Below are 22,378 nucleotides of genomic sequence, written 5' to 3' on the forward strand. Positions count from 1 at the left end.
TGTTTGAAATTTTTGTAGCATCTTTCCTCCAAAGTACATACTCTCAGAGAACTGTAACCCAAGAGAATTGTAAATGTGAAAATAAAAAGAGAAAGGAAAGGGAAGGAAGGAATACATAGGAGAATGTGAAAAAAACAGACTAGGAAATTCAACCATCAGTTATTTCAGATCTCAATCATTCAATGTTTAATTCTTGGATGCTACTTGAGTCACTGGAGTTCTCTAAGGCACAATGATACCATGTTTCGATTGCTCAAATTTCCTTAGCTAATAAAGGATTTCTTATATAAATGATATGACAAGAAATAGGAAGACATAAAAATGAATGAGAAGTTTTCAGCCATGGCCAAGCATACCAAAAGGTTGCAGGTTCAATTCCCCATCAGGGCACATACCTAGCCTGGGTGAGGATGGGAGGCAATTGATAGATGTTTCATGTTCTCTCTCCCTTCCTCTCTCTCTAAAATCAATAAACATATCCTCTGGTAAAGATTTAAAAATATAGAGAAGTTTTCAAATAATAATCTGAGTTTAAAGCTATGTTCTTAGGTAAAGTAAAAAAAAAGTACTTATAATGGCCAGTAAAAGACCTTCAGTTAACCCAGTGGTTCTCAAACATTAGCTTCCTCAGCATCATCTGGGGGGCTTATTAAAGCACAGATGGCTGGACCTACCTCCAGAGTTTCTGAATTAGTAGGTGTGTGGTGGACCTGAGAATTTGCATGTCTTACAAGTTCCCAGGCCTACCGATGCTGTTGGTCCTGAGACCACACTTGGAGAGCCATTGAATTAGCCAAAGTGCATGCTCTGTATCAAGTATAGATGGATCCTAATAGAATGATGGCCCTTGGCCTCAGGGACCTTCCTTTGAGTAACTATGAGGCTTCAACAGCAATGCTGCAAGAGAGATACAAATAAAATGTTATGAGAATTCCAAGTGGGGAAGTTATTCCCAATTGGAGGAAGAAGGAACAAGGAAGAAGACATTCGTGAATCCACAGAGGCCTTGGTATTCATGGTGGGCCACAGGGATGAGGAGAACTTGGACATTTGGTGAAGTAGGGGGTAGGCATTCTAGATGGAGAGTAACGTGAACAAAGGTAGCCTGAATTTGGGCCCAAATAAACAGACCAGCCTGGCTGCAATGAAGGGCATATGAAGGAGGGGATAGTACAAAACAGAACTACTAAGAATTCCCTAAATATGGCCAACCTCCCCCTGCCACTCTGCCTTCATATATGCCGTTTCTTTTTCCAAGGAAATGCCAACCCCTTTCTTCATTAGCTTAAGCATTTTCCCCCTGCAAAGTCTTCTCTGATTGCTCCATGCTTCTGCATTCCTTCTATAAACAAATGCCACAGCCCTTCGCACATTATCTGCTTCCAACTGTCTTTCCTAGCATCCTATAAGCAACTCTTCATAGAAGCCTTCATAAATTTACCCTTGCTACACCAGCTCTTCATCTCCCACACACTCCTCAAACCTCCTTAATTAGGCTTCCAGTCCCCAAGTTCCAAGTAAGCTGCTTCTGCCAACATGATGTCATAAGGCTCTTCAGATTTTCTTCTCAGTCCCCCTGGTAAACTGCTCCTCTCCCCTCAGGGAAATGCCTTCCAGGACTCTTCTCTATGCACATTATCCTTGGGTGGTCTCAAGCATTCTTAGAGCTTCAGTTACCATTATGCTGCTGATGCTTAAGTCTGTATTCTCAGTGCTCCAGTTTACATGTCTCACCTCAGCATAAGACTTGTATGTATATCCACTCTTCACCACTGGGAATTGCTCTTGGAGTTCCGCCTTTGTCCAGAACTTCAATTGTCTTCTACCTCTACTGCTCCTCCTCTGTTCCCTCTAACTTAGTGAATGACACCATCATTCACTCCGTTTTCCAAGTCTGAACTTAGGTTTCATTGTTGATTTTGCCTTCTTCCCTATGCGGCCCATCGAATTGGTCATATCATTTTCTCCAGCCCCCTGGCTTTATCCTAACTAAATCCCTTCAATGGCTTTAGGGTAAAGTCCAAACCTCTTACTATAGCTTACAAGGATCTGAAAGATATAGGCCCACCTATCTCTCTAGTATCTCTCTAAAGCCTCTTTTCTAACTACTTTCCCAACTAATGAAGTTCTTGTAGTTCATCAAAATGCCCCACTCTTTCATCTCCCAAAATGCCTTCACATATCCAGGATCTTCTGCCTAGACCAGTGATGGCGAACCTTTTGAGCTCAGCATGTCAGCATTTTGAAAAACCCTAACTTAATTCTGGTGCCGTGTCACATATAGAAATTTTTTAATATTTGCAACCATAGTAAAACAAAGACTTAAATTTTTGATATTTATTTTATATATTTAAATGCCATTTAACAAAGAAAAAATGAGTTCACATCCAAAAAAATGAGTTCGCATGTCACCTCTGACACGCGTGTCATAGGTTTGCCATCACTAGCCTAGACTATCTTTTTTTCTATCTCTTTCTTTGGCTAACTCTGATTCATCCTAAGAAATCTCAGTTCAGATACATTTCAAAAAGTAATTATCAATATCCCCCCTATTCCCAAATCTGGCTAGGTGAGAATACAATATGCACTTGTAGCAACCTGTGTCTATGGCATCATTATATTCTAAGCACCACTTCCTTCGTCTTTCCAGTTGTGTGTGCGTGCGTGTGTGTGTTGTTTGCAAAATTTACATGTTCTACCCTGAAGATTCCATCACAATTTCTGTGATGGGAGGCTTATGTCATTTGAAAAAACTTCTAAGGTGATTCTTATCTGTTCTGTTGAGATGGAGAGCCTCTAAGGGGAGAGACATCCCCATCACCTCGCCCAGCATTGGACACATCATATGTGCCCATAACGTTTTGAAAAAGGATGGCAGGGAAAGAAGCTTGCTCTTCCTTCAGTAGACAATGAGCAGGCAGTTAAGGTTGTGAGTAGGGGCTCAACATAATCAGAGTAACCCATTAAGAAACTCATGCGTGATCAGTGATGTGTGCATCAGACTGGAGGAAAGAGAGGGATTGCATGTCACACTGAATTCTGCATAAAAGGTTGTAGACACTACAAAGGGTATGGGGCTACCAGTAAAATGGCCCAGAGTAACATTCAGGCACCAACTTGAAGCACAGAAAATTTTTATGGCAGGCCCTGGGGGAAGGACACAAGGTCACTTCCAGGCTCGAAGATGGCATAACTGTCCTGTGTTCCTCTGCCAGATGTCAGACTCTTCTGTCTGACACAATATGGCTGGTTCTGTGTATGGGGGTCCACATGAGAGTGCATCAGGGGTATGAATCTGGGGAATTGTTCCTAGACCCAGTTTAGTCTGGAGTAGGACTGTCCACAGGAGGAGACCCATTCTAGAGCAGATACCATTACTGACGAATTTGCGTCAGACTTATTCACATGCACGGTATTAACAACCAAATTCCAGGCAAGAGTGAATGTACTAACACACCCCCACCGCATTTATTCAGTCAGAATTTTAGAAAAGGTGAAACTGTCTTTCAGGCTAAATTTATTCCCACCGATTTGTTTTGTCTGATTACAGCGTGCATTCAGAAGATACTTGTCCTTCACTTTCCAATCTCCTTGCAGCCTTTGTCAGTGACCTTGTGGGCTCTCCACAGGTGTCTCCATTTGTAATCCATTTGACACAGCAAGACAATCATAATTAATGAAGCTCCCTACAGCACTGCCAGTGACCCAGAATGTAGGACAGGAGAGTCACTGAAGCAGTGGAAAGAACGCGGGCTGAGAGCCAGGAGATCTGGACACTGTCTGGAGGAACAGGGTGGCTCACTCTTTCTTCACGAACCTCTTTGTCTCCAGTCTTAACCTGAAAGGCCCTGTCTAAAATGAAGGCACAATCACCAACCATTAAAATCTCTGCTCTTGGCCACCTTCCGTTATTTGCCAGTGAAAGTCAATTTAGAGTACACTGTTGTTAAGTCAAGTTTTTCTTGTGGCAGGAAGGGGGCGGGGATCTGATTAAATCTTTAAGTGCCATGATAAATGCAGAACAGTTTCTGATTTGAGGATGGGGATGGAGCCTGGGGACCAGGGGAGCTGAGCATTTCCAGTGTGGGTTCCCCCACCACTCGCCTGGCAGGATTTTCACATGGTCAGGTTTTGAGGAAGGAAAAAGAGGGACAAGGAGTAGAATCTTTTCTCTTTTTTTCCTCTGCTTCAAACACACATAAATGGAATAAAAAGAGAAAGAAAATAAAAAGCCAAAAAGAAAACAGATGTCTTTCTATAACAGTTTCCATCCAGTTAGTACTGTTTTGACCATAAGGTCCCATAGAAATGGAATAAAACTGTCTACATTTCACCCCAGACCATTTCCTGCATATATTAACCTAGACCTGCATAAGAAACAAATCACCTGGAAGGTGATGGGGAAGTCCCTGAGGTGTAGTTCAGCAATAAGAAGTCAGAGAAAGGAATCTGGCTGATTTGTTCATTAAAATGGCGCCATATGCATCTGCTGAAAAGCGTTTCCAGCTCCAGAGACTTGTTCCCCTTCCCTGGGGCCTTCTCGACCCTGGCCCAGACTCACACCCCTTTCTCTACTGGTCAGCTCACAGTGGCATCATGCTGCAAGCACCCATTAAACATGTAGAGAACAGAGATGTATCTTCATATGCTAAGGGTTCCCATTTCTCCCGCAAATGAAGAAAACTGAATTACCCACAGGACTTCCCTCATTTAAAAAAATATTTTAAAATCCTATTGCATCACTCTCTCCATGAGAAGTCCTTGCCTCTCCTAGCTTTTTCCTTTTACTGGAATTCCCCAAATTGATTCAAGGTTCAAGTCCTGGGTATCATTTATTTGAATGACTATTCTCTCTTTATTCATGTTTATTTAATTTTATTGATCTCAGAGAGAGGAAGGGAGAGGGAGAGAGAAACATCCATGATGAGAGACTCATTGATTGTCTGCCTCCTGCACGCCCCCTACTGGGGGTCAAGCCAGAAATTCAGGCATGTGCCCTGACTGGGAACTGAACTGTGATCTCTCTCCTGGTTCATCGGTTGATGTTCAACCATTGAGTCACACCGGCCGGGCCTCATTCACGTTTTTACTTACAGTATCAATCTTTAACTACTATTATGATATTTAAAATCAAATTATCTTTCTGTTTATAAAAGTGATATAAAGTTACACAAAAATATTTATATTATACTTTTTATGATTCTAAAAACATTCTAAGTAAGTAAAATGAAATTTTGTTTTTCCATTAATGCATGGTTCAAAAACTGGTGGATGAATTTTCACCAAATGTAGAAGGCATGTTTGGGATGGCCTGGTTTAGAAAAGAGGCTACATGGCATACATGGGATTCAGACGGGGCACTCTGGGCTGTCATCCTCCTGGGCAGCTGGACATGAGGTACAGCGAGAGGCCTGTGTGCTGTTGATGAGAGCAGATTTGCTAAACACATTAGGAAGCTGAGGATAGCTTCAGACATGAACCCCACATCCAAAGTCTTGAGAATCAGTGTTCTGAACTGCAGGCTCAACCTTTCATGGATGCTACATATCATCAGTGGTAACAGGGACTGCTGTCTTTGATGATGACTTCGAGTTTTCCTGAGCTGAGTTTCTGGGACAGCCAGTAAATAACAGTAACAATAGTTACATCAACAATAGCAACAACAATATAGTAAAGCATTTGCGAATGTTTGCTCTCTGTAAGGGTGGTAATAGGTATGTGACATGCATTGCATCATTTAATCCCGACAACAATTTCTGAACCAAGTGATACTGCTATCTCTTTTTCAGGGATGAGGACATGGAACTCTGCAGAAGTTAAACAACTTGTTCCAGGTCATAAAGTTGGTAAGTGGCAGAGCCAGCATTCAAATCCAAAGTCCCTGTTCCCAACCACCGGGCTTATTTCTAGCAACAGACTCGCATGGTGTGGTCACATGTTGTGGTAAAACACTGCCTCCTTAGAACTGACACCAGGTCACCAAAACACTGCACCCATGGCTCAAGCCAGTTAGCCGTGGTCACCAGGCTCTTCAGTTATCTGATACACCACACCCCCAGCCTCTTATTTTCTGACACCTGCCTCCAGCCCATGGGGCTAAGGCCACATTACTCCCTGGCCTCCTTGTCTGGTGTTCTCACTTCCACCTCTCCACCTGCTGCCACGCTGCTTCCCAGCAAAGCGGCGCTCCATCTCTGCTGCCAAGTCCTCTCCCTCCTTGCTCAGGGGCAGGCAGCACCCGGGGCTCCCTCCTGCCCAGGCTTTGCTCAGTGGGAATGATACTGTTTAATTAGCTAGTTATTAATAATAGGAAATGAGCAAAGGGGGGAGCCAGACATTATAGGCGTGTCATTTGGGCAGCTTCACCAGGAGGCTACGATTTCACACTCCCCAGAGAACCACCGGCCCATTCCCCACAGATTACTGGGGGAAGGGACCAGACTAAGGGGAAAATGGGTGCCTATACAGGAAAGTTGGGGTGACGTAGGGAAGGTGCCTGGCAGTCAAACTTGGGAACAGAGATCATTGGCCAGAGTGGGCAGGGCAAACCTGCAAAAATGTGGGAATGCATAATCCCCTAGACAAAGGAGCTAGTGCTCTTGTGTGACTCCTGGAGCTCTCCCTTGGCTCTGGTTCCTTTGGCTTTGCTCCTGCCCGTGTTCCCTCCATAGCTGCATGGCCCAGGGCCCTGGGGACCCACACATGATGGACTGATAGACTGCAACTGTGAACACCAATTAAGCTAGCCTGCTGCTGTACTGGGCGGTGCGGACATGGAATGGAAACTCTGGTCCCTTGCTTTGATCTTAGCCCTGCTGAAGGCAAAATGGGACTTCTTCCTTAGTGGGACAAAGGGAAATGGGACCTTGGAAATGCAGGTGTGTAATTCCAGAGATATAAAGTTTTTTTTACAATATTTCATCCTCCCCTGTGAGTCTCAGAAAATTCTTTTCTTGGGATATCTCAAGAAGCCCACTCCCATAGCAACCCATGGAGACACGGAGATCTCCCCACAGGGAACAGAAACACAGGAGATTCTTACCTCTAAAAATCCTCTCCCGCCCTCTATGTACCAGTCTCTGAAGCTGATGCTTCACTTAAGGCTGCTCTGGCCATGTATGCTTAGGGAACGTGCTTACCATTATTATTAGTCCCTTGTACATAGCTTCAGACCTGGGGCTGCAAAGTTGGGTGCAGATTTAACAAACATTTCTTGTTCATGGCCAATGTTATTCTACTATGTTCCAGGGTTGCTTTAGGTACTGGAGATACAATAGTTAACAAAAGCTTACAGTAGTCCCTCCCTCATGGAATATCCCTTTTCCCTTTCTGGGTTAGGGTGCATACTCCCATAGAATAGTTCTGGAGAAGTACTGCCTGGAGTCATCTCCCAGCCTTTCTACTTATAGTCTGTGTGACTTTGATTCATTCAGTTAACCTCTCTGTGTCTCAGTTTCCTATAAATTGGAAACATTCATAGCATTCCTCTCAATGATGTCGTTAGAATTAAATAAGTTAAAATAGTTAATAATCTACAGTAATGTATTTAGGACAGTAGCTGTAATATTGTGACTTATAATAAATATATATTTGGTCTTCTTCCTAAAACCCTTGGAATTTCTTAAGTGATGAGAGTTATAGAGGTGTCTATTGTTGTGTTAATGAGGAAACTTTTGAAACCACCTAAGAATTGGAGGCGGGTTCCCAGGGCAAACAACCGTGAGATTACAAGGTTGTAACTTTTAGTCCCAACCCTGACCTCTGAGAAGAAGAGAGAGGCTGGGGATTGATTTCAGTAACCAATGACCAATGATTTAGTTAATCATTCCTGTACTGAAGCCTCCAGAAAAGCCCAAAAGGATGGGGCTCTGAGAGCTTCCAGGTTGGTGGACATGTGGGGATCTAGGTCGATCTGCATACTTTCCCCATACCTGTCCTCTGTATCTAGTCTATCTGGCTATTCCTAAGATATGTTCTTTTATAATAAACTGGTGATCTAGTAAGTGAAAGTTTTCTCTGAGTTCTGTGAGCCACTCTAGCAAATTAAACCCATGAAGGGGGTTGTTGGGACCTTCAATCCATAGCCAGTTGGTCAGAAGCACAGGTGACAACCCTTAAATTGCCATTGATATCTGAAGTGTGTGTGTGTGTGGAGGGGGTGGCGGGGGGCGGGTGGGGGGGAAGTGGGGCAATCTTTAGGACAGAGCCCTTGACTTGTGGGATCTGATATTATATCCAGGTAGCATCAGAATTGCTAGGTGGTATAGATAGCACGTCCTAGTTGGGTGCTGAATCGTAGTGGCACACTTGAAGTTCCCAATATATGTTAACTATTACTGTTACTTTATTTAGATAATTAAATGTGTAGATGGAAGAGATATTCCTTTGGTAGTATTCTCCACTAGGCTGTAAACTTCTTAAAGGCAAAGGCCAAGACTTCAGTTCTTTTGTGTTTGCCACACCTGGTATTATAGTGCTTCCACAGCTCGGGCAACAGGTAACTGCTCTTGACTGACAGAGCCAGCGGAGGACACGTCTGCTTTGAGGTCAGAATAAATCTGGGCTATCTTCAGGCAAAATTGTGTTCACCAGAGGGATTCCATTCTTATTATCACATTTTTTGAGAAAAGACAAAGGTACACCAAGTGCTTTCTGTTGTTTGTGTAAGAGAACTTGCTTTAATTTCTCTTGAAACACGTCCCAAGGTTCTCATGTTAGAAAACATCCTCTGCCTCAAAAGGAAATGACATGACTCACCTTGATTTTTCAATGGTAAAGGCATAGTTTCCCTGAGTTTGCTTAAAAGGTTTTTCATTTCTCGCATGTCTCTGTAAAAGTGATAGAAAGAAAAAATGGTCAGCTGTAAATTCTGGAAATGCAATCTCAGTTTGTTCTGAGATTCAATGGACGGACAAGAGTCTGTGCTTAATTGTACTAGCTCTAGTTGCAACAAGCAAATATTGAATCTATTTTGCTTTTATAAGAAAAAAAAACAACCCAAGATGAGTGACTCTCGGAGGAAAGAGAACTAGCCTGGCCAAGATTTCTCTCGGACATTCTGCTGCAGGAGCCCTCATCTCTGCCACGGGTTGGACCTGGCCAAGATCAGGGAAGAGCCTCTGGTCACAACGATAGTACTTCAGATTTCCAGGGGGAGGCAGAGGACACACAACTAGAATAATGGGGTTACCCTGGGTAAAGCTGAGGCTGGGTGCTGGTCAAATGGCTATTGTGGTTGTGTAGGTTCACTCCCTGCTGTCGGGATTGGAATCTGGTGTAACACAAGTGTTAAGCATTCACAGGGCCAATAGTTATTAAACAGACTTGGAATGATGGGAGAGAGTATGACAAGTTCTAACACTGTCAGAGAAGAGCTCTTCATAGTGGATGAAACAGAGAGAGAGAGGGAGAGAAAGAGAGAGATGTGACAGGGATTGGTGGAGCGGGTGGTGGTGGTGTGGGACAGCTGGGCCTTCCTCTAGACACTGGCCTATATGTCTGACACTGCATACCTCCAACATCCTTCCTCATCCCAGACTACCTATGACCATGAGACCGCAGAGCTGGAGAGTCAGAAGCCATCCTCCTAGTAGGAGGAGGCAAGATGGACTTTTCAAATCTTTGGGATAGTGGTTCCCCATATGTTCAGCAATGGTTATCCACTGGAGTCAGCACTCTTGAAATCCCAAGACATAGTGGTGGATTTCATTTGAAAGAGCAAATATCAGATACATCTTTTTTGTTAGGCAAGCAATAGCTGGCACCCAGGATTTAAGGAAAAAAAAGTTTTTTCGGGGGAGGGGATAATCTTAAAATGAAGGATATACTATCTATTAATCAATTTTTTTTCCTGCCATTTGAGGAAATAGAGCCATATTTTAATTTTAGGCTTGAAATCCCTCAGTCCATGTCATGAAACACAACTGTTCTGTTGAGTATAGTTTGAGAACCACTTGTCCTAGGGCAGTGGTTCTCAACCTTCCTAATGCCGCGACCCTTTAATACAGTTCCTCATGTTGTGGTGACCCCCAATTTCATTGTTACAAATTGAACATAATTAAAACATAGAGATTAATCACAAAAACAATATGTAATTATATATGTGTTTTCCGATGGTCTTAGGCGACCCCTGTGAAAGGGTCGTTCGACCCCCAAAGGGGTCGCGACCCACAGGTTGAGAACCGCTGCCCTAGGGAGATCCCTATGGGCTCTCCTCCTCAAGTATTGACTGGTATGTGAGAAGGAATTAGGGAGGAGCTGTTGGAAAAGGAGCGGAAAGCAGCCTGTGGATCTGTGGAAATACACCTGTATAAACACGCAGAACACTTTCCACAGGTGTAAGGATTGTCTGTGCGGTACTGCATATTGCTAAGCCCCAAAGAGTATTTCTAGAAAGAGAAGTTGAGGAGAGGGAGAAGGAGGACAGGGCCCTGCACCCAGAAACACAAAGGCACCCTATGTTTTCCTGTGACATTCCCAAGGGTAGATGGGATGGTGGGTGGTAGGCAGGCACAAGGTGGGAAAGGGCTAGTAATGCAGTATGGGAGGCAAGGTCTCCTTGGAGAGCACCCTTTCTCAGCCTTGGACGCTTCATGGGAGAATCACCTTTTGCTGAGCCCTACTCCCTGAGAGCCTGATTTGGTTGGTTTATGGTGGGGTTCAGTCATCAACGTTTTTAAAAAGTCCTCCTGGTGATTGTGATGTGCAGTCCAGTGTGAGATCCTAGGGCTGAAAAACAGGAACTGTGGAAGCTACCTTCCCAGACAGGTCTATTTCCTGCTTCTCTCAGTCATTCCCATCTCCTTCAACCTGAATCCAGGCTTTAGGATGAACGGAAACACGGCCAGCTCCTTGGGCTAGGCGCCCCTATTGTTACGGCTAGCTATAGCTTGCTTCTGCAAGCATAAGGGCTTGGATGTGGCTTCTCTGCAAAGCTTCACAAAAGGAAAAAGGCTTTGCTGATGGCTTATGCCCTGACCACAGCCCTCTGGCAGATATTTCTTCCTGGGCATAGAGCAAAACATTTTCCCTTTTATAAATTAAGATAAATCACTCCCTCATCATTTGTCTATAGTTCTAGCAAACTGTGCCAAACAGCTTTATTGTTTGAATTGTTGGATTTACAAGCTTATACAAAATCCAAGTTTTATTAATAGTACATAATTACCACATGCTTCAATTTTCTATAAAACACAGAAATTTGACAATTAGCTTTAGAATTATATTATGATCTGAAAGTAGAGCCACAATGGCTATAAATGCCCTTGTGTGTTACATTTCCAAAAATTAAAAAAGAAAATGTTTCTTATCTTGTCAATGAATCCCCCCCACACACACACACACACACCCTCACACCCCACACAGAGCGCTGGGTGGAAATGCCCAGCATTCATTCAGCTGCTTCGCGCAGACGCTGGGGACATCAGTAGCAGAGGACAAGATCTTAGCTTGAAGGACAATAAACAAGCACCTTGTCCTTCTGCCTCACAGAATAGCATTTTTAGCATCTAGATGAGACATGGCACTTATCACTGCACCCTTCCCTCAAGTGAAACAGAATCACTGTAGAATCTCTTCCCAAGAAAGAAACTCCCTGTCTAGCAGTGAGCAACTGCTCGCTAAGACAGATGCATTAACTCGCTTTGACCACTAAGGGGCCATCGGCTACATTCTGGGAGAATAAGAGAAGGGAGCCCAGCAAAAAGCTGTTTGCGAACTCGACGGCATGCTCAGCCCCTGCATGGCAGCTAAGCAGGCCATTCCAAGCATCTGAAATCCGAGAACCTCCCAGAGGCATCTTGGCACAGTCTGGGGACCCAGCCCACTAGATAGGCTGTGACGGTATGTAGATCCATCTTTCTCCCTTGCCAAGGAAGCACACTGTTTTATTTCCATGGAGACGCGGTTGTGGTAGAGTGGGGTGAGCAAGCCTGCCTCCGCAGGCGGCTCTGCTGGTTCCATGGCAGTCTGGACCCTTTCACTTCTCAATCCAGCTTTCTGAGCGCTCTGTCTGTTTCTGACTCTGAAACACAAAATCTTGACTCTCTGCAGCCCAGAGGAGTGGAGGAGGATTGGCGGTCTATTTAGGGTAACTTCCCACTTACCTTTCAGTGTTCTCAATGTCTGTGGAAACCTGCCAGGCATGCTGCTGCGTGTCGACGGGGGATGAAGCGGAGTCCTCTAGAGCAGGTGGTTCAGTGCTCTCTTCAATTTTGCAATCCAAACTCTTGGTTCCCCCGCCAGGCTCCTTTCCTAAGGGGCAGGGAGGTGGGGCCGGGGGGAGGGGGTGTTGGTAAAGAGGAGACAGACAAGAAATCATAAGTGCAGCTGTAGGCCCAAGACGTCATTACAAAGGTTGGCTATGCTTTGGACCAAATGCTCCATTAACACTAATTTCTGAATACTAAAATAATTGATGTGTAAAAATAAATGTGTGTATGTGTGTCTGTGTGTAGCATGTTTTGCACAACATTCTGGGAAAGATAGCTTGAGGTCGATGCAATTGGAAGATCAAAAGTAAAGGTCCTGTCTTGGATGCAGTGTTGGTGCTCTGTAACCCATTCTTAGGGAGCTAGATCAGGAGAAGGAGATAAGCAATTAAGTGGTGATGACCTATGTACCACTCATCAGCCTAGAGTAGAAATGAGCCTCTGAATATGCAGCCAAAGCACAAACACAAATTCACCGATGAGAACTTTTGATCATTTTGCGTGGACTTTATGCACATTGATCCTGGGTAATGGAATTGCTTTTCCAATTTTATGGCATGCTGTTGGGTGGAAATTAATTAAGCACATAATTTAGCATATTACCACTTCACAGTGGGAGGGCACTGACCTCTTAAAAGCTTTTGCAGTGTGCTTCCTGGGAGAGTGCAGCAAATGCAGTCCATTTGCTCCCCACCTCTGGGCAGGTCAGCGTAGGATGCTAGTCTGTGAGGTTGAAATGCCTTGGGGAATGGGGTATGGTTTGGGCAGCAAAGAAGATACACACAGATGGAATTCCTTGCTCTGTGGGCTCTGCCCGGCTTAGGGGCCACAGTGGCCCCTGTCCTGCCATCAGGACTATGGTGCCCAAAGGTTTTACTCCTTATTTCAAAATGAAATATATCAGGTATATTATATTATTATATTATATTATATTATATTATATTATATTATATTTATTATATTATATTAGTTTCAGGTATACTAATTAGTTTCAGGCATATTAGCTTTAGAGAACAGGTAGTATAATGTTCCTTCTTGGAGTCCTCCCTCTACCTTCCTCATAGGTACACCTTTTACAACACAAGCATCAATAGAATCCAATTCATGACCACTTTGCACTTACTGCCTGCAATAATTCTACTTTTATAAGACAAATACCATTCTATAGCTTTTTCAAAGTAAAATAACTGTTCATGTATTCCTGAAACGCCTATGAGATTGTAATGGCAGGCAATAGCCTCCTTTTCCTCCTTTTCCAGACCTAGCTCTATAATGTGGATGAACAAGAATAGCTCTTGCACATTGGACTTGAAGTTTAGTACTTGTGTCAGCTCACGAACTCTCTGAAAAAATTTCAGAATGTTATCTTTAAATTTTTGAGTTATGAAAGGACTCCGAAATATGTCTAGGGATGGATTCTTATTATATTAACTAGAGGCCCTATGCACGAAATTCATGCAAGAGTAGGCCTTCCTTCCCCTCACTGCCGGCACTGGCTTCCTTCTGGCACCCGGGACCCAGGCTTCCTTTGCAGCCTTGCCTTCATCGGGAAGATTGTCCGGAAGGATGTCTGGTCTAAGTAGCATATTATGCTTTTATTATTATAGATTTTTTTTTTGGCATTTGATTAGCATTTGCAATCAATTTCCTCCCTTTTTTTTTTTTTTTGTTAATCCTCACCCAAGGATATTTTTCCATTGTTTTTTTTTTTTTTTTAGAGTGGAAGAAACAGGGAGAGACATAGAGAAACATTGATGTGAGAGAGACACATTGATTGGTTGCCTCCCACTGGTACCCTGACCTGGGCCAGAATGAGCCTGCAGCCTAGGTACGTGCCCTTGACCGGAATCAATCTGCAGGCTGCTGCTCTATCCACTGAGCTAAACCGGCTAGGGCAATTTCCTTCTATTTCTTATTTTGAAAATTAGCAAGCCTACAGCAAACTTTCAAGAATGATACAATGGATACCCAGATATTCTAGTTTCACCAATCGATAATAATTAGCCATATTTTCTTTTATATTTCATTCTCTCTGCTTCTGTCTCTCTCATCTATATGTGTATGTACTGTACATAGGTTTCATATATATTACATTGATCACATATATTTTTTCTATATAAACAATTTAGAAGTAAGTTGCAGACATTAATGACACTTTATCCTTATTACTTCAGCATATATTTCAGAAGGAACAAGGATGTTTTCCTATATAACCTCTAAATAATTATTGTATCCCAAAAAATCTTTGGTTAAATATGAGTCAATGCAATTTGGTACAGTGCCATTATTTAATAGTCTATATTAAAATTTCCATAATTGTTCCAATAATATCCTTTATAGTTTGTTTGTTTTTTTAAATCAAGGGATCCAATTAAGGATTATGGACTGCATTTAGTTGTTCTGTTTCTTCATTTTCCTTTTATTTAGAACAGCACCCTTATCTTTTTTTGGTCTTTCATGTTATTGATATTTTTGAAGGAAGAGTCCAGGCCAGTTGTTTTATAGAGTGTCTTTCATATTGGATTTGTCTGATGATTTCATATGTCTAGATTACGAGTAAACCTTTTGGCAAGAATATTATGGAAGTGATATTTTGACCTTCTTACGTTGTGTCAGAAAGCACATGAATCAGTTTGTTCCATTATTAATGATGTTAGTTAAGTGTTATTGATTGCTTGGTTAAGGTGGTTTCTGCCAGCTTTTACCATTGTAGATGTAGCATTTTCTCTTTGTAATGAAATATCTATGGAGAAATTTGTTGATATGTTATGGCCTTTCAATTTAAATCTTTGTTTAGGCTTTAGAAATTTTTATCTATTTTTGTTGATTACTTCTTTCTATTCTCTCTGTTCTTTCAGAATTTCATCTATTTTTCTTAACTACCCCCCATACCCCATAATTATTTTTGAGGTAAATTCTGGGATAATACCATGACTTGATTTTTCATTTCATTATTTTAGGCTCTCAGTATGTCCATTAAAATAATTAAGAACTGTGAAGGGTTTGAGATTTTCCTCTATCTGTGAGTTAGCCTGCTACAGTTTAATAGATACTGGAAGAAGACATGAGACTGCTGGGTCGGAGACAGCTTATTACTCACACAATGGCAGTAGCCAGAGTATCAGCATTGGTTTCTTGAGTCCTAATTCCCACAGGGAGATACAAAAAAGGCCAGATCTTACCCATACATCCAGGAGCCTGTGTGACAGAACAGGAATGCTGAGCTTAGGGATTTTGAGTCTTTTTATAAGCATGTCTGCCTTTTGCTCCAGAGGGAAACATTTTCATTATAGTGAATAGTAAGCATGCTTTGCTCCGGAGGGAGACACTGTCTCTATTTCCCAAAGTATTTACTAAATAAACATCCTTGAAAAGATAGTGTAAAACAAGGGACAGTCAGTGCCTCACTTTGCAAGGTGTACAGAAATGCAAGAGACTAAAGGAGAATTGTCTTCCAACAGTAATTAATCCAGCTATTGCATTTTTATTGGTTGATACCATTTTTGTTTCCAATGAATGTGGCTGCTTCCTTCTGTTTGCAAACAATTATTGCTTTAGGGGTATGACAGACTAATAAAACTTTCTGAGAATACTGATTACATATATTTTGAATTCTTCATCTGTTTCCACTTTAAAATTTGTTCTTCAAGTATCAGTTGTTTGTTTTTTGAATTTGGCATTTTCCTGTCAGGGTATTGGTTTTTCTTAAAAATCTAGTCATTCCTGATGTCTATTAGATACCATTGTAAATAACCTGGTTATTCATAAGATAAAAGGAGCAAAGGAAAGGCCAAATAGTATAGTCATTTATGCAGTTTTGCCAGGAAACTGCAGTTGAATACTCCCCATGAAGCCACCAGCCTGTCCCCCACTGGGGAAACGGACTAGACAGGGGAAGAATAGGCGCATGCCCAGCAGAGTCTAGGTAACACAGGGAAGGTACTTGTCTATGGCTCACACCTGGGGGCAGGTCAGTGGCCAGAATAGCATGGCCACTGCAAGCATGGGAAGATTTGAGATACTTTAACTCCTAAACAAAGGAGTTTGCTCTCTCTTCCTCTTGCCTCTTGCCTCACACTCCTGCATTCACCCACAATTCCCACAGCCATGTGGGCCCCACACAATGGACTGATGGACTGTAGCTAGCCTAATGCCAAACTGGACCCAGCTCTACTCTGGACATGGGCTTTGCTTTTAGCTCTGCTGAAGCCCCAGCTGCACATCTTCCAGGACTGGATTAAGGGAAATGGGACTTTAGAAATGGAGGGATGCAATCCCACACAAATAAATATCACTCATCCTCCAGTGCGAGTCTCAGAAAATTATTTTTCTTGAGATATCATAAGGACCCCACTTCCACTAGCAAAGGAGAAAGACCACCCACACATTTCTTTGATAGCATATTCAGATTAGTCTTTGAGGACATCTGTTTGTTTGCCTATCATTCTGATTACAATATCCTCTTTCTGGTTATTGTAGGGGAGGGGCAGGATGTGTGGCTGGATAAGGTGTGTCTAAAGCTTATAAAGGGTGCTTTTATTTTTGAAAGGAGGTTTTAATTTTATTTTTCAATTATGGTTTATATTTAGCATTATTTTGCATTAGTCTCAGGTGTACAGCATAGTGGTTAGGTCATCATATACTTTACAGAGTGTTCCCAGTATTTCCAGTACCCACCTGGCACCATACATAGTTATTACAATACTAGAGGCCCAGTGCATGAAATCATGCATGGGTGGGTTCCCTTGGCTGGGCCAGCGATTGGGGCCTATGGCCGGTGGGGCGTGGGGGGCGGCATGGGGGAGGGACCGTGGGAGGTTGGCCAGCTTTCCCCCCCAATTGGGGCCATCAGGGGGGATGGCTGGCAGAGGGGAGGGACCGCAGGAGATAGGCTTACTGGGGAGAGGAGCTGTGGGAGATTGGGGGCCGCCACCGCCCCAATTGGGGTGGATTGGAGAGAGGGACTGGCAGGGGGGAGGGGCCACAGAGGTTGGCTGTGGGAGCACACTGACCACCAGGGGGCGGCTCCTGCATTGAGCGTCTGCCCCTGGTGGTCAGTGCGCGCCATAGCAACTGGTCAGCCAGTCATTCCAGTTCTTCGGTCGTAACAGTCATAAAGGTCCTTAGGCTTTTATATATATATAGACTAGTGGCCCGGTGCATGAAATTTGTGCACAATAAAGGGAATTAGAGTAAATATTTTAATATTGCTACTTGCCCTTTCTCTATAATAGAAGTGTCAGAGATGAAAGAAAATTAGTAAAATGTCTATGAAATTATCCCTCCTGTCAGTGTCTGGGGTGCGCTGCGGGACCCAGAATCAAGTCCCCACCAACCCACGCCCCTTGAAATCACGCAAGACCCAGACCCGGCTGGCCCCACCCTGGTCAAGCACCACAGGGCAGGAGGCGCACCCTCAGGTCCCCCATCAAGCCCCACTGGGCAGGGGGCACAGTCTCAGGTCCCCTGTCAAGCCCTGCCAGGTGGGGGGTGTGGCCTCAGGTTCCCCAGGCCCAGCCTTAGGTCCCCCAGCCCCCAGCAAGGGTGCGAGGGCGCAAGGGCACAAGAGCACGAGAGTATGATGACCATTTGCATATTAGCTCTCTAATTATATGGGATTATTGCTGATATTCCCTATGTTGTACTTTACATCCGGTGACTATTTTGTAACTACCAATTTGTACTTCTTAATCCCTTCACCTTTTCATCCAACTCCCACCCCTGTGGCAACCATCAGTCTGTTCTCTGGGTCTATAAGTCTGTTTCAACTTTGTTTATTTTGTTCTTTAGATTCCACATGTAAGTGAAATCCTATCATATTTGTCTTTCTCTGGGTGCTTCTCATCAGCCTGTTCTGGGGGTCCCAGGCTTGCTGAGTTTCCTGTTTACCACTCCTATTCTAATGAAATATACTGAGCAACTTTCCCTGGGAAAAAACACTGGAGTCCTGTGCTTACTTTCTTATTTCAACAGCTGTCCGTTTAGAAGCTCAGAGTTATTTTACACTGTGCTCTGCTGTGCTGCAGTCCTCACACTCAGACCAGGCACTTTCCTGGAGCAAGCATTGATGCCCTTTGCTCAGCATGGGGCAGCCCAGCTTTTCGACTACAACTTCAAACATTAATTTCCCTGACAATAGTTCCAACTGTCTGAGATTTTCAGTTGTTGATTCCAAGTTTGAAGTATCTCCAGAACTGATTTCACTTTTGCAGTAATTTTCTACTGCATGAATTTGTTTTGTTTCTTCGTGAATTTCTTATCCAACTATGGTTTCCTCTATGTAGTTATATTCACCAATCTAATCCCAAGTACTTTCTAGTTTTGAGAAATCCCCTAGTTTTTAGAAATTCCTTAAAAGTTCTAGTTTGTTGAAGTCATCCTTTCTTGTTTTTCAGGGGCATGAGAGACAACCTCTATATTCTTTTCCTCTTACAAACAGGAGGGGTCATGTGACAGGTATGGCCAATGAATTCTGAGCAAGAGTGATTTATACCTTTTCCAGACTGGCTCCTAGAAATCCTCCAATATGATCTCCTATGCTTTCTTTCCTCTCCCTGGTGACTGACTGGATGTGGAGAACAGAAAGAGAGACACTGCCAACCCCACCCAGCTCTGGCATTGGACTATGAGCTGGATAAATAATGAACTCTTATTATTCTAACCCATTGAGATTTGGTATTTCATGCAGCAGTTACTCTACCCTGACAGATATAAGAACTAATATGGATTTATTTTTTTCATTATATCTTTTCCTGTTATTTCAATAGATTCTCAGTAGGAGGGAAAATACTACATGCATGAGTTTAGTTCAACATCTCTGAACAAGCTTCTCCTCCAATTATACTCCCTCTCTTTTGACAACAGATACAGAATGAAAGCAATTCACTAACTTGTTCAGTAATTATTAATTGAAAATTTACTCTGCTCCAAGCACTGTGCTAAACGCTGGGGATACAATGGTGAGCACACTCAAGGTGATCAAATCTAGAGAGGACAACAGACAAGAAACCATGCAACTATCCCTCAATGTAACGTGCTGCAATCTGTGCCATGGAAATGCCTGGGAGACACACTTGGTGGGCATCATCCCAGCCTTGAAAGGCTAGGAAAAGCTTCTTCCTATAAGAAGTCCCATCTGAGTTATGACCCAAAGAAAGTATAGAGGTAGGAAGTATAGAGGTAGACCAGGTGAAAGGGATGGGTGTGGGGTGGGGTAGTGTGGGTTTTAGGCAGAGGGAGAAAATGGGAAGAACTTGTAAGTTCAGGTTCCTCCAAGTAGTTCAAGATGCCTTGAGTGTGGTAGGGAAGAGTATGGGGTGGGGCATAGGTGAGGGGCTTTCTGGAGAGCAATGAGGCTGGAGAGGATAAAGGATCAGAGTTCATAGATGCTCTTCTAAGCCACGTTAAGGAGTCAGCAGAGAAACACCCCACAAATCTGGACAGTGGCCAACTCGAGTTCTCCCACAGCTTCCCCCTTTGACCATTAGAATTATCCTTCTAAGTTGTTCTTAGAATGGAGCCCTTTTCTCTAACATCAGGTGGGCTCTCAGGAAAGGAGTCAACCTGCTTCTAAATGGCATCTTCAAGTCAACGTGTTACTTCACCCAACAAAGTGAATATGCATTGAATATCATTTCACTTCTTATTATGAAATAAAATAAAAAAACTCTGTCCCCTGAAAAATCAATTTCAGGCTTCACTGAACAAATATTTGCTCAGATAAGGGATGGAGGTAGGGGAGAAGGAGAGCTTTTAGAACACCTTGAAATCATTAAGCTGGCTTCATCACTGTTTAGAACTAGGATATCAAAAAGTTGGCCACTTTTCTCAGGGCCTTGCAAAGCTTTCTGCCTCCAGCTCCTTGGGGACTTCCATGTATTTTTAGCCTGTTTATGGATAATATAATAGGCGTGTTTGAGGAAATGTTAAGGGAAACCACCCATGAAGCACATACCAGTTTGGAAGGCTGGTTATTCTTATATTCGTGAGAAATCGTCAGCCCTTTTAGGGGAACAAAACTACATCTGATTGTGGGGCAGCCTCCAGAGTAGCACAGAACACCCTCACCCTCAGAGGTCCTAGCCATTGGCCCGGGGGATTGGGAGGGGTCATTTATTTAGAGTGGGGGTCTTTTTTTACACTCCACTCTAGAGACCATGTCCCTTCTCCTGATCTCTTATTTCTCCTGTCCTCTTTCTCCTCTTTTCTCATTTTTACTTCCATTCCTTCTTGCTTTCCTGCCTGTCTTCAGCCAACCAGTGACAATGAGAAGCACTGACATAAACAGTGCCTTTTTCTGAGGTCCTGAGTGTAGCCTCTAGTGTTCAGCAAAGTCAATTTTACTCATTTACGTAAATTTCCCCCAGAATCAAAACAAAACAAACCCATCGTCTCTGAGCTAATAATGTGACTGTGTACTATGATTTCCTTGGTGGCAGGGGCAAACTCCCTATGCCCTTTGTGCTCCGACACATTATCTGCTATGAGACTATGCCCAGGGAAGGTTTTCGGACAGTTGTCATACTGACTGTGAAAACAAAGTGAACATGGTTGGCATGAGCTGCACGGAAGCTTCTCCGAATAGTTATTCTCACTCTCATGCGTTTTCAGAACTGGTAGGTGCCTTTTAATTCCACGCACTGTGAAAAGAAACATGGGAAAATATAGGCTGCTTGTTAAGTAATCCACTTTGACTCTCTCCTTTCTAAAAAGCATGTAATTTAAATAGAAATAAGTTACATTAATTCAGTTGTTTACCTGGCTTCAAATGGTTTCAAATGGTTTCAAATGCTTTTCTATACTATGGTAAGAAGTTATTCAGAGTGCCATAAAACACATAGTGGAGAACAACAATTATATCATACACAGAGCTCCGTTTTTCCCCATACACTGAGAAATAAACATTTGCCAATTCAGAAGAGATACAGAACCATCCCCTTTCCCCTCACTTCCCCTCAGTGCTACTCTGTGATCCTTAGGCACTGTAGTGCCATCACTGCTCCTAGAGTGGCAGCCCTTGAGGTGGCTTCATGGAGGTGAGGTCCCCTGGAAGCACAGGAAAGGGGCAGACAATAGAAGATACTTTAGAAGAGGCCCCTCTGAGACTTTTACTGCTCATTTCTGGCCTTTAAAGTAGAGCAGAACAATGGACAAGATGGATTTATTGTACAATTAATTAATTTCAGCTCTCCCACAGTGGGTATCTAAGGCTAAATCGTGGTCCTTTTTAAAAAACACACACACACACACACAAACTTTATTGTTTAAAATACTACAGATGTCTCTCTGTGTCCCCCATTCACCCCTTCTAGGCGGTACCTGCCCTGCCCCCTCCAGGCCTTCATCACCCTATTGTCTGTGTCCATGGGTTATGCATAGATGCATACAAGTTCTTTGGTTACTCTTTTCCCACCCACCCTGCCTTCCCTCTGAGATTCCACAGTCTGTCCCATGCTCCTTTTGGAGCACACAAGTGGTAGATTTTAAATTTTTATTATTTATTTATTTATTTATTTATTTATTTATTTATTTATTTATTTATTTATTATTTTCTGTTAATCCTCGCCCGAGGATATTTTTCCATTGATTTTTAGGGAGAGTGGAAGAAAGAGGGAAAGACAGAGAGAAACATCAATTGGTTGCCTCCTGCATGAGCCCCAATCAGGGCCCAGGCCCAGGAGAAGCTTGCAACCAAGGTATGTGCCCTCAAACCTGGGACCCTTTTGGTCTGCAGGCCAATGCTCTATCCACTGAGCCAAACCGGCTAAGGCTAAATTTTTATTTACTGGAGAGAGAGAGAGAGAGAGAGAGAGAGAGAGAGGAAAACATCAATTTGTTGTTCCACTTATTTATGCATTCATTGGTTGATTCTTTTATGTGCTCTGATTGGGGATTGAATCTGAAATCTTAGTGTATGGGGCCGATGCTCTAACCCAGTGGTTGGCAAACTGCGGCTCGCGAGCCTCATGCAGCTCTTTGGCCCTTGAGTGTGGCTCTTCCACAAAATACCGGCTCTTCCACAAAATACTGACTTCTGCGCATTGGCCACGAAGTTTCAATCGCACTGTACTGTGTGCCCGCACGTGGTATTTTGTGGAAGAGCCACACTCAAGGGGCCAAAGAGCCACATGTGGCTCGTGAGCCGTGGTTTGCCGACCACGGCTCTAACC

At 43.2% G+C, this 22,378-nt stretch overlaps 1 protein-coding gene across 2 annotated transcripts in view; it reads right to left on the minus strand.

Annotated features, from left to right (window-relative positions):
• The window catches only part of RGS7BP (regulator of G protein signaling 7 binding protein), a 129,556-nt gene that overhangs the window by 42,272 nt on the left and 64,906 nt on the right, over window positions 1-22,378 (minus strand). For both annotated transcript variants that reach the window (XM_059694541.1, XM_059694540.1), the window contains exons 4-5: window positions 12,105-12,252; window positions 8,758-8,828 (exon numbers count right to left, since the gene is read on the minus strand). In XM_059694541.1, the coding sequence (XP_059550524.1) occupies window positions 8,758-8,828; window positions 12,105-12,252 (219 nt within the window). The remainder of the gene's footprint in view (window positions 1-8,757; window positions 8,829-12,104; window positions 12,253-22,378) is intronic.

This window comes from Myotis daubentonii, chromosome 4 (assembly GCF_963259705.1).
Source record: "Myotis daubentonii chromosome 4, mMyoDau2.1, whole genome shotgun sequence".
Taxonomy (NCBI): Eukaryota; Metazoa; Chordata; class Mammalia; order Chiroptera; family Vespertilionidae; genus Myotis; species Myotis daubentonii.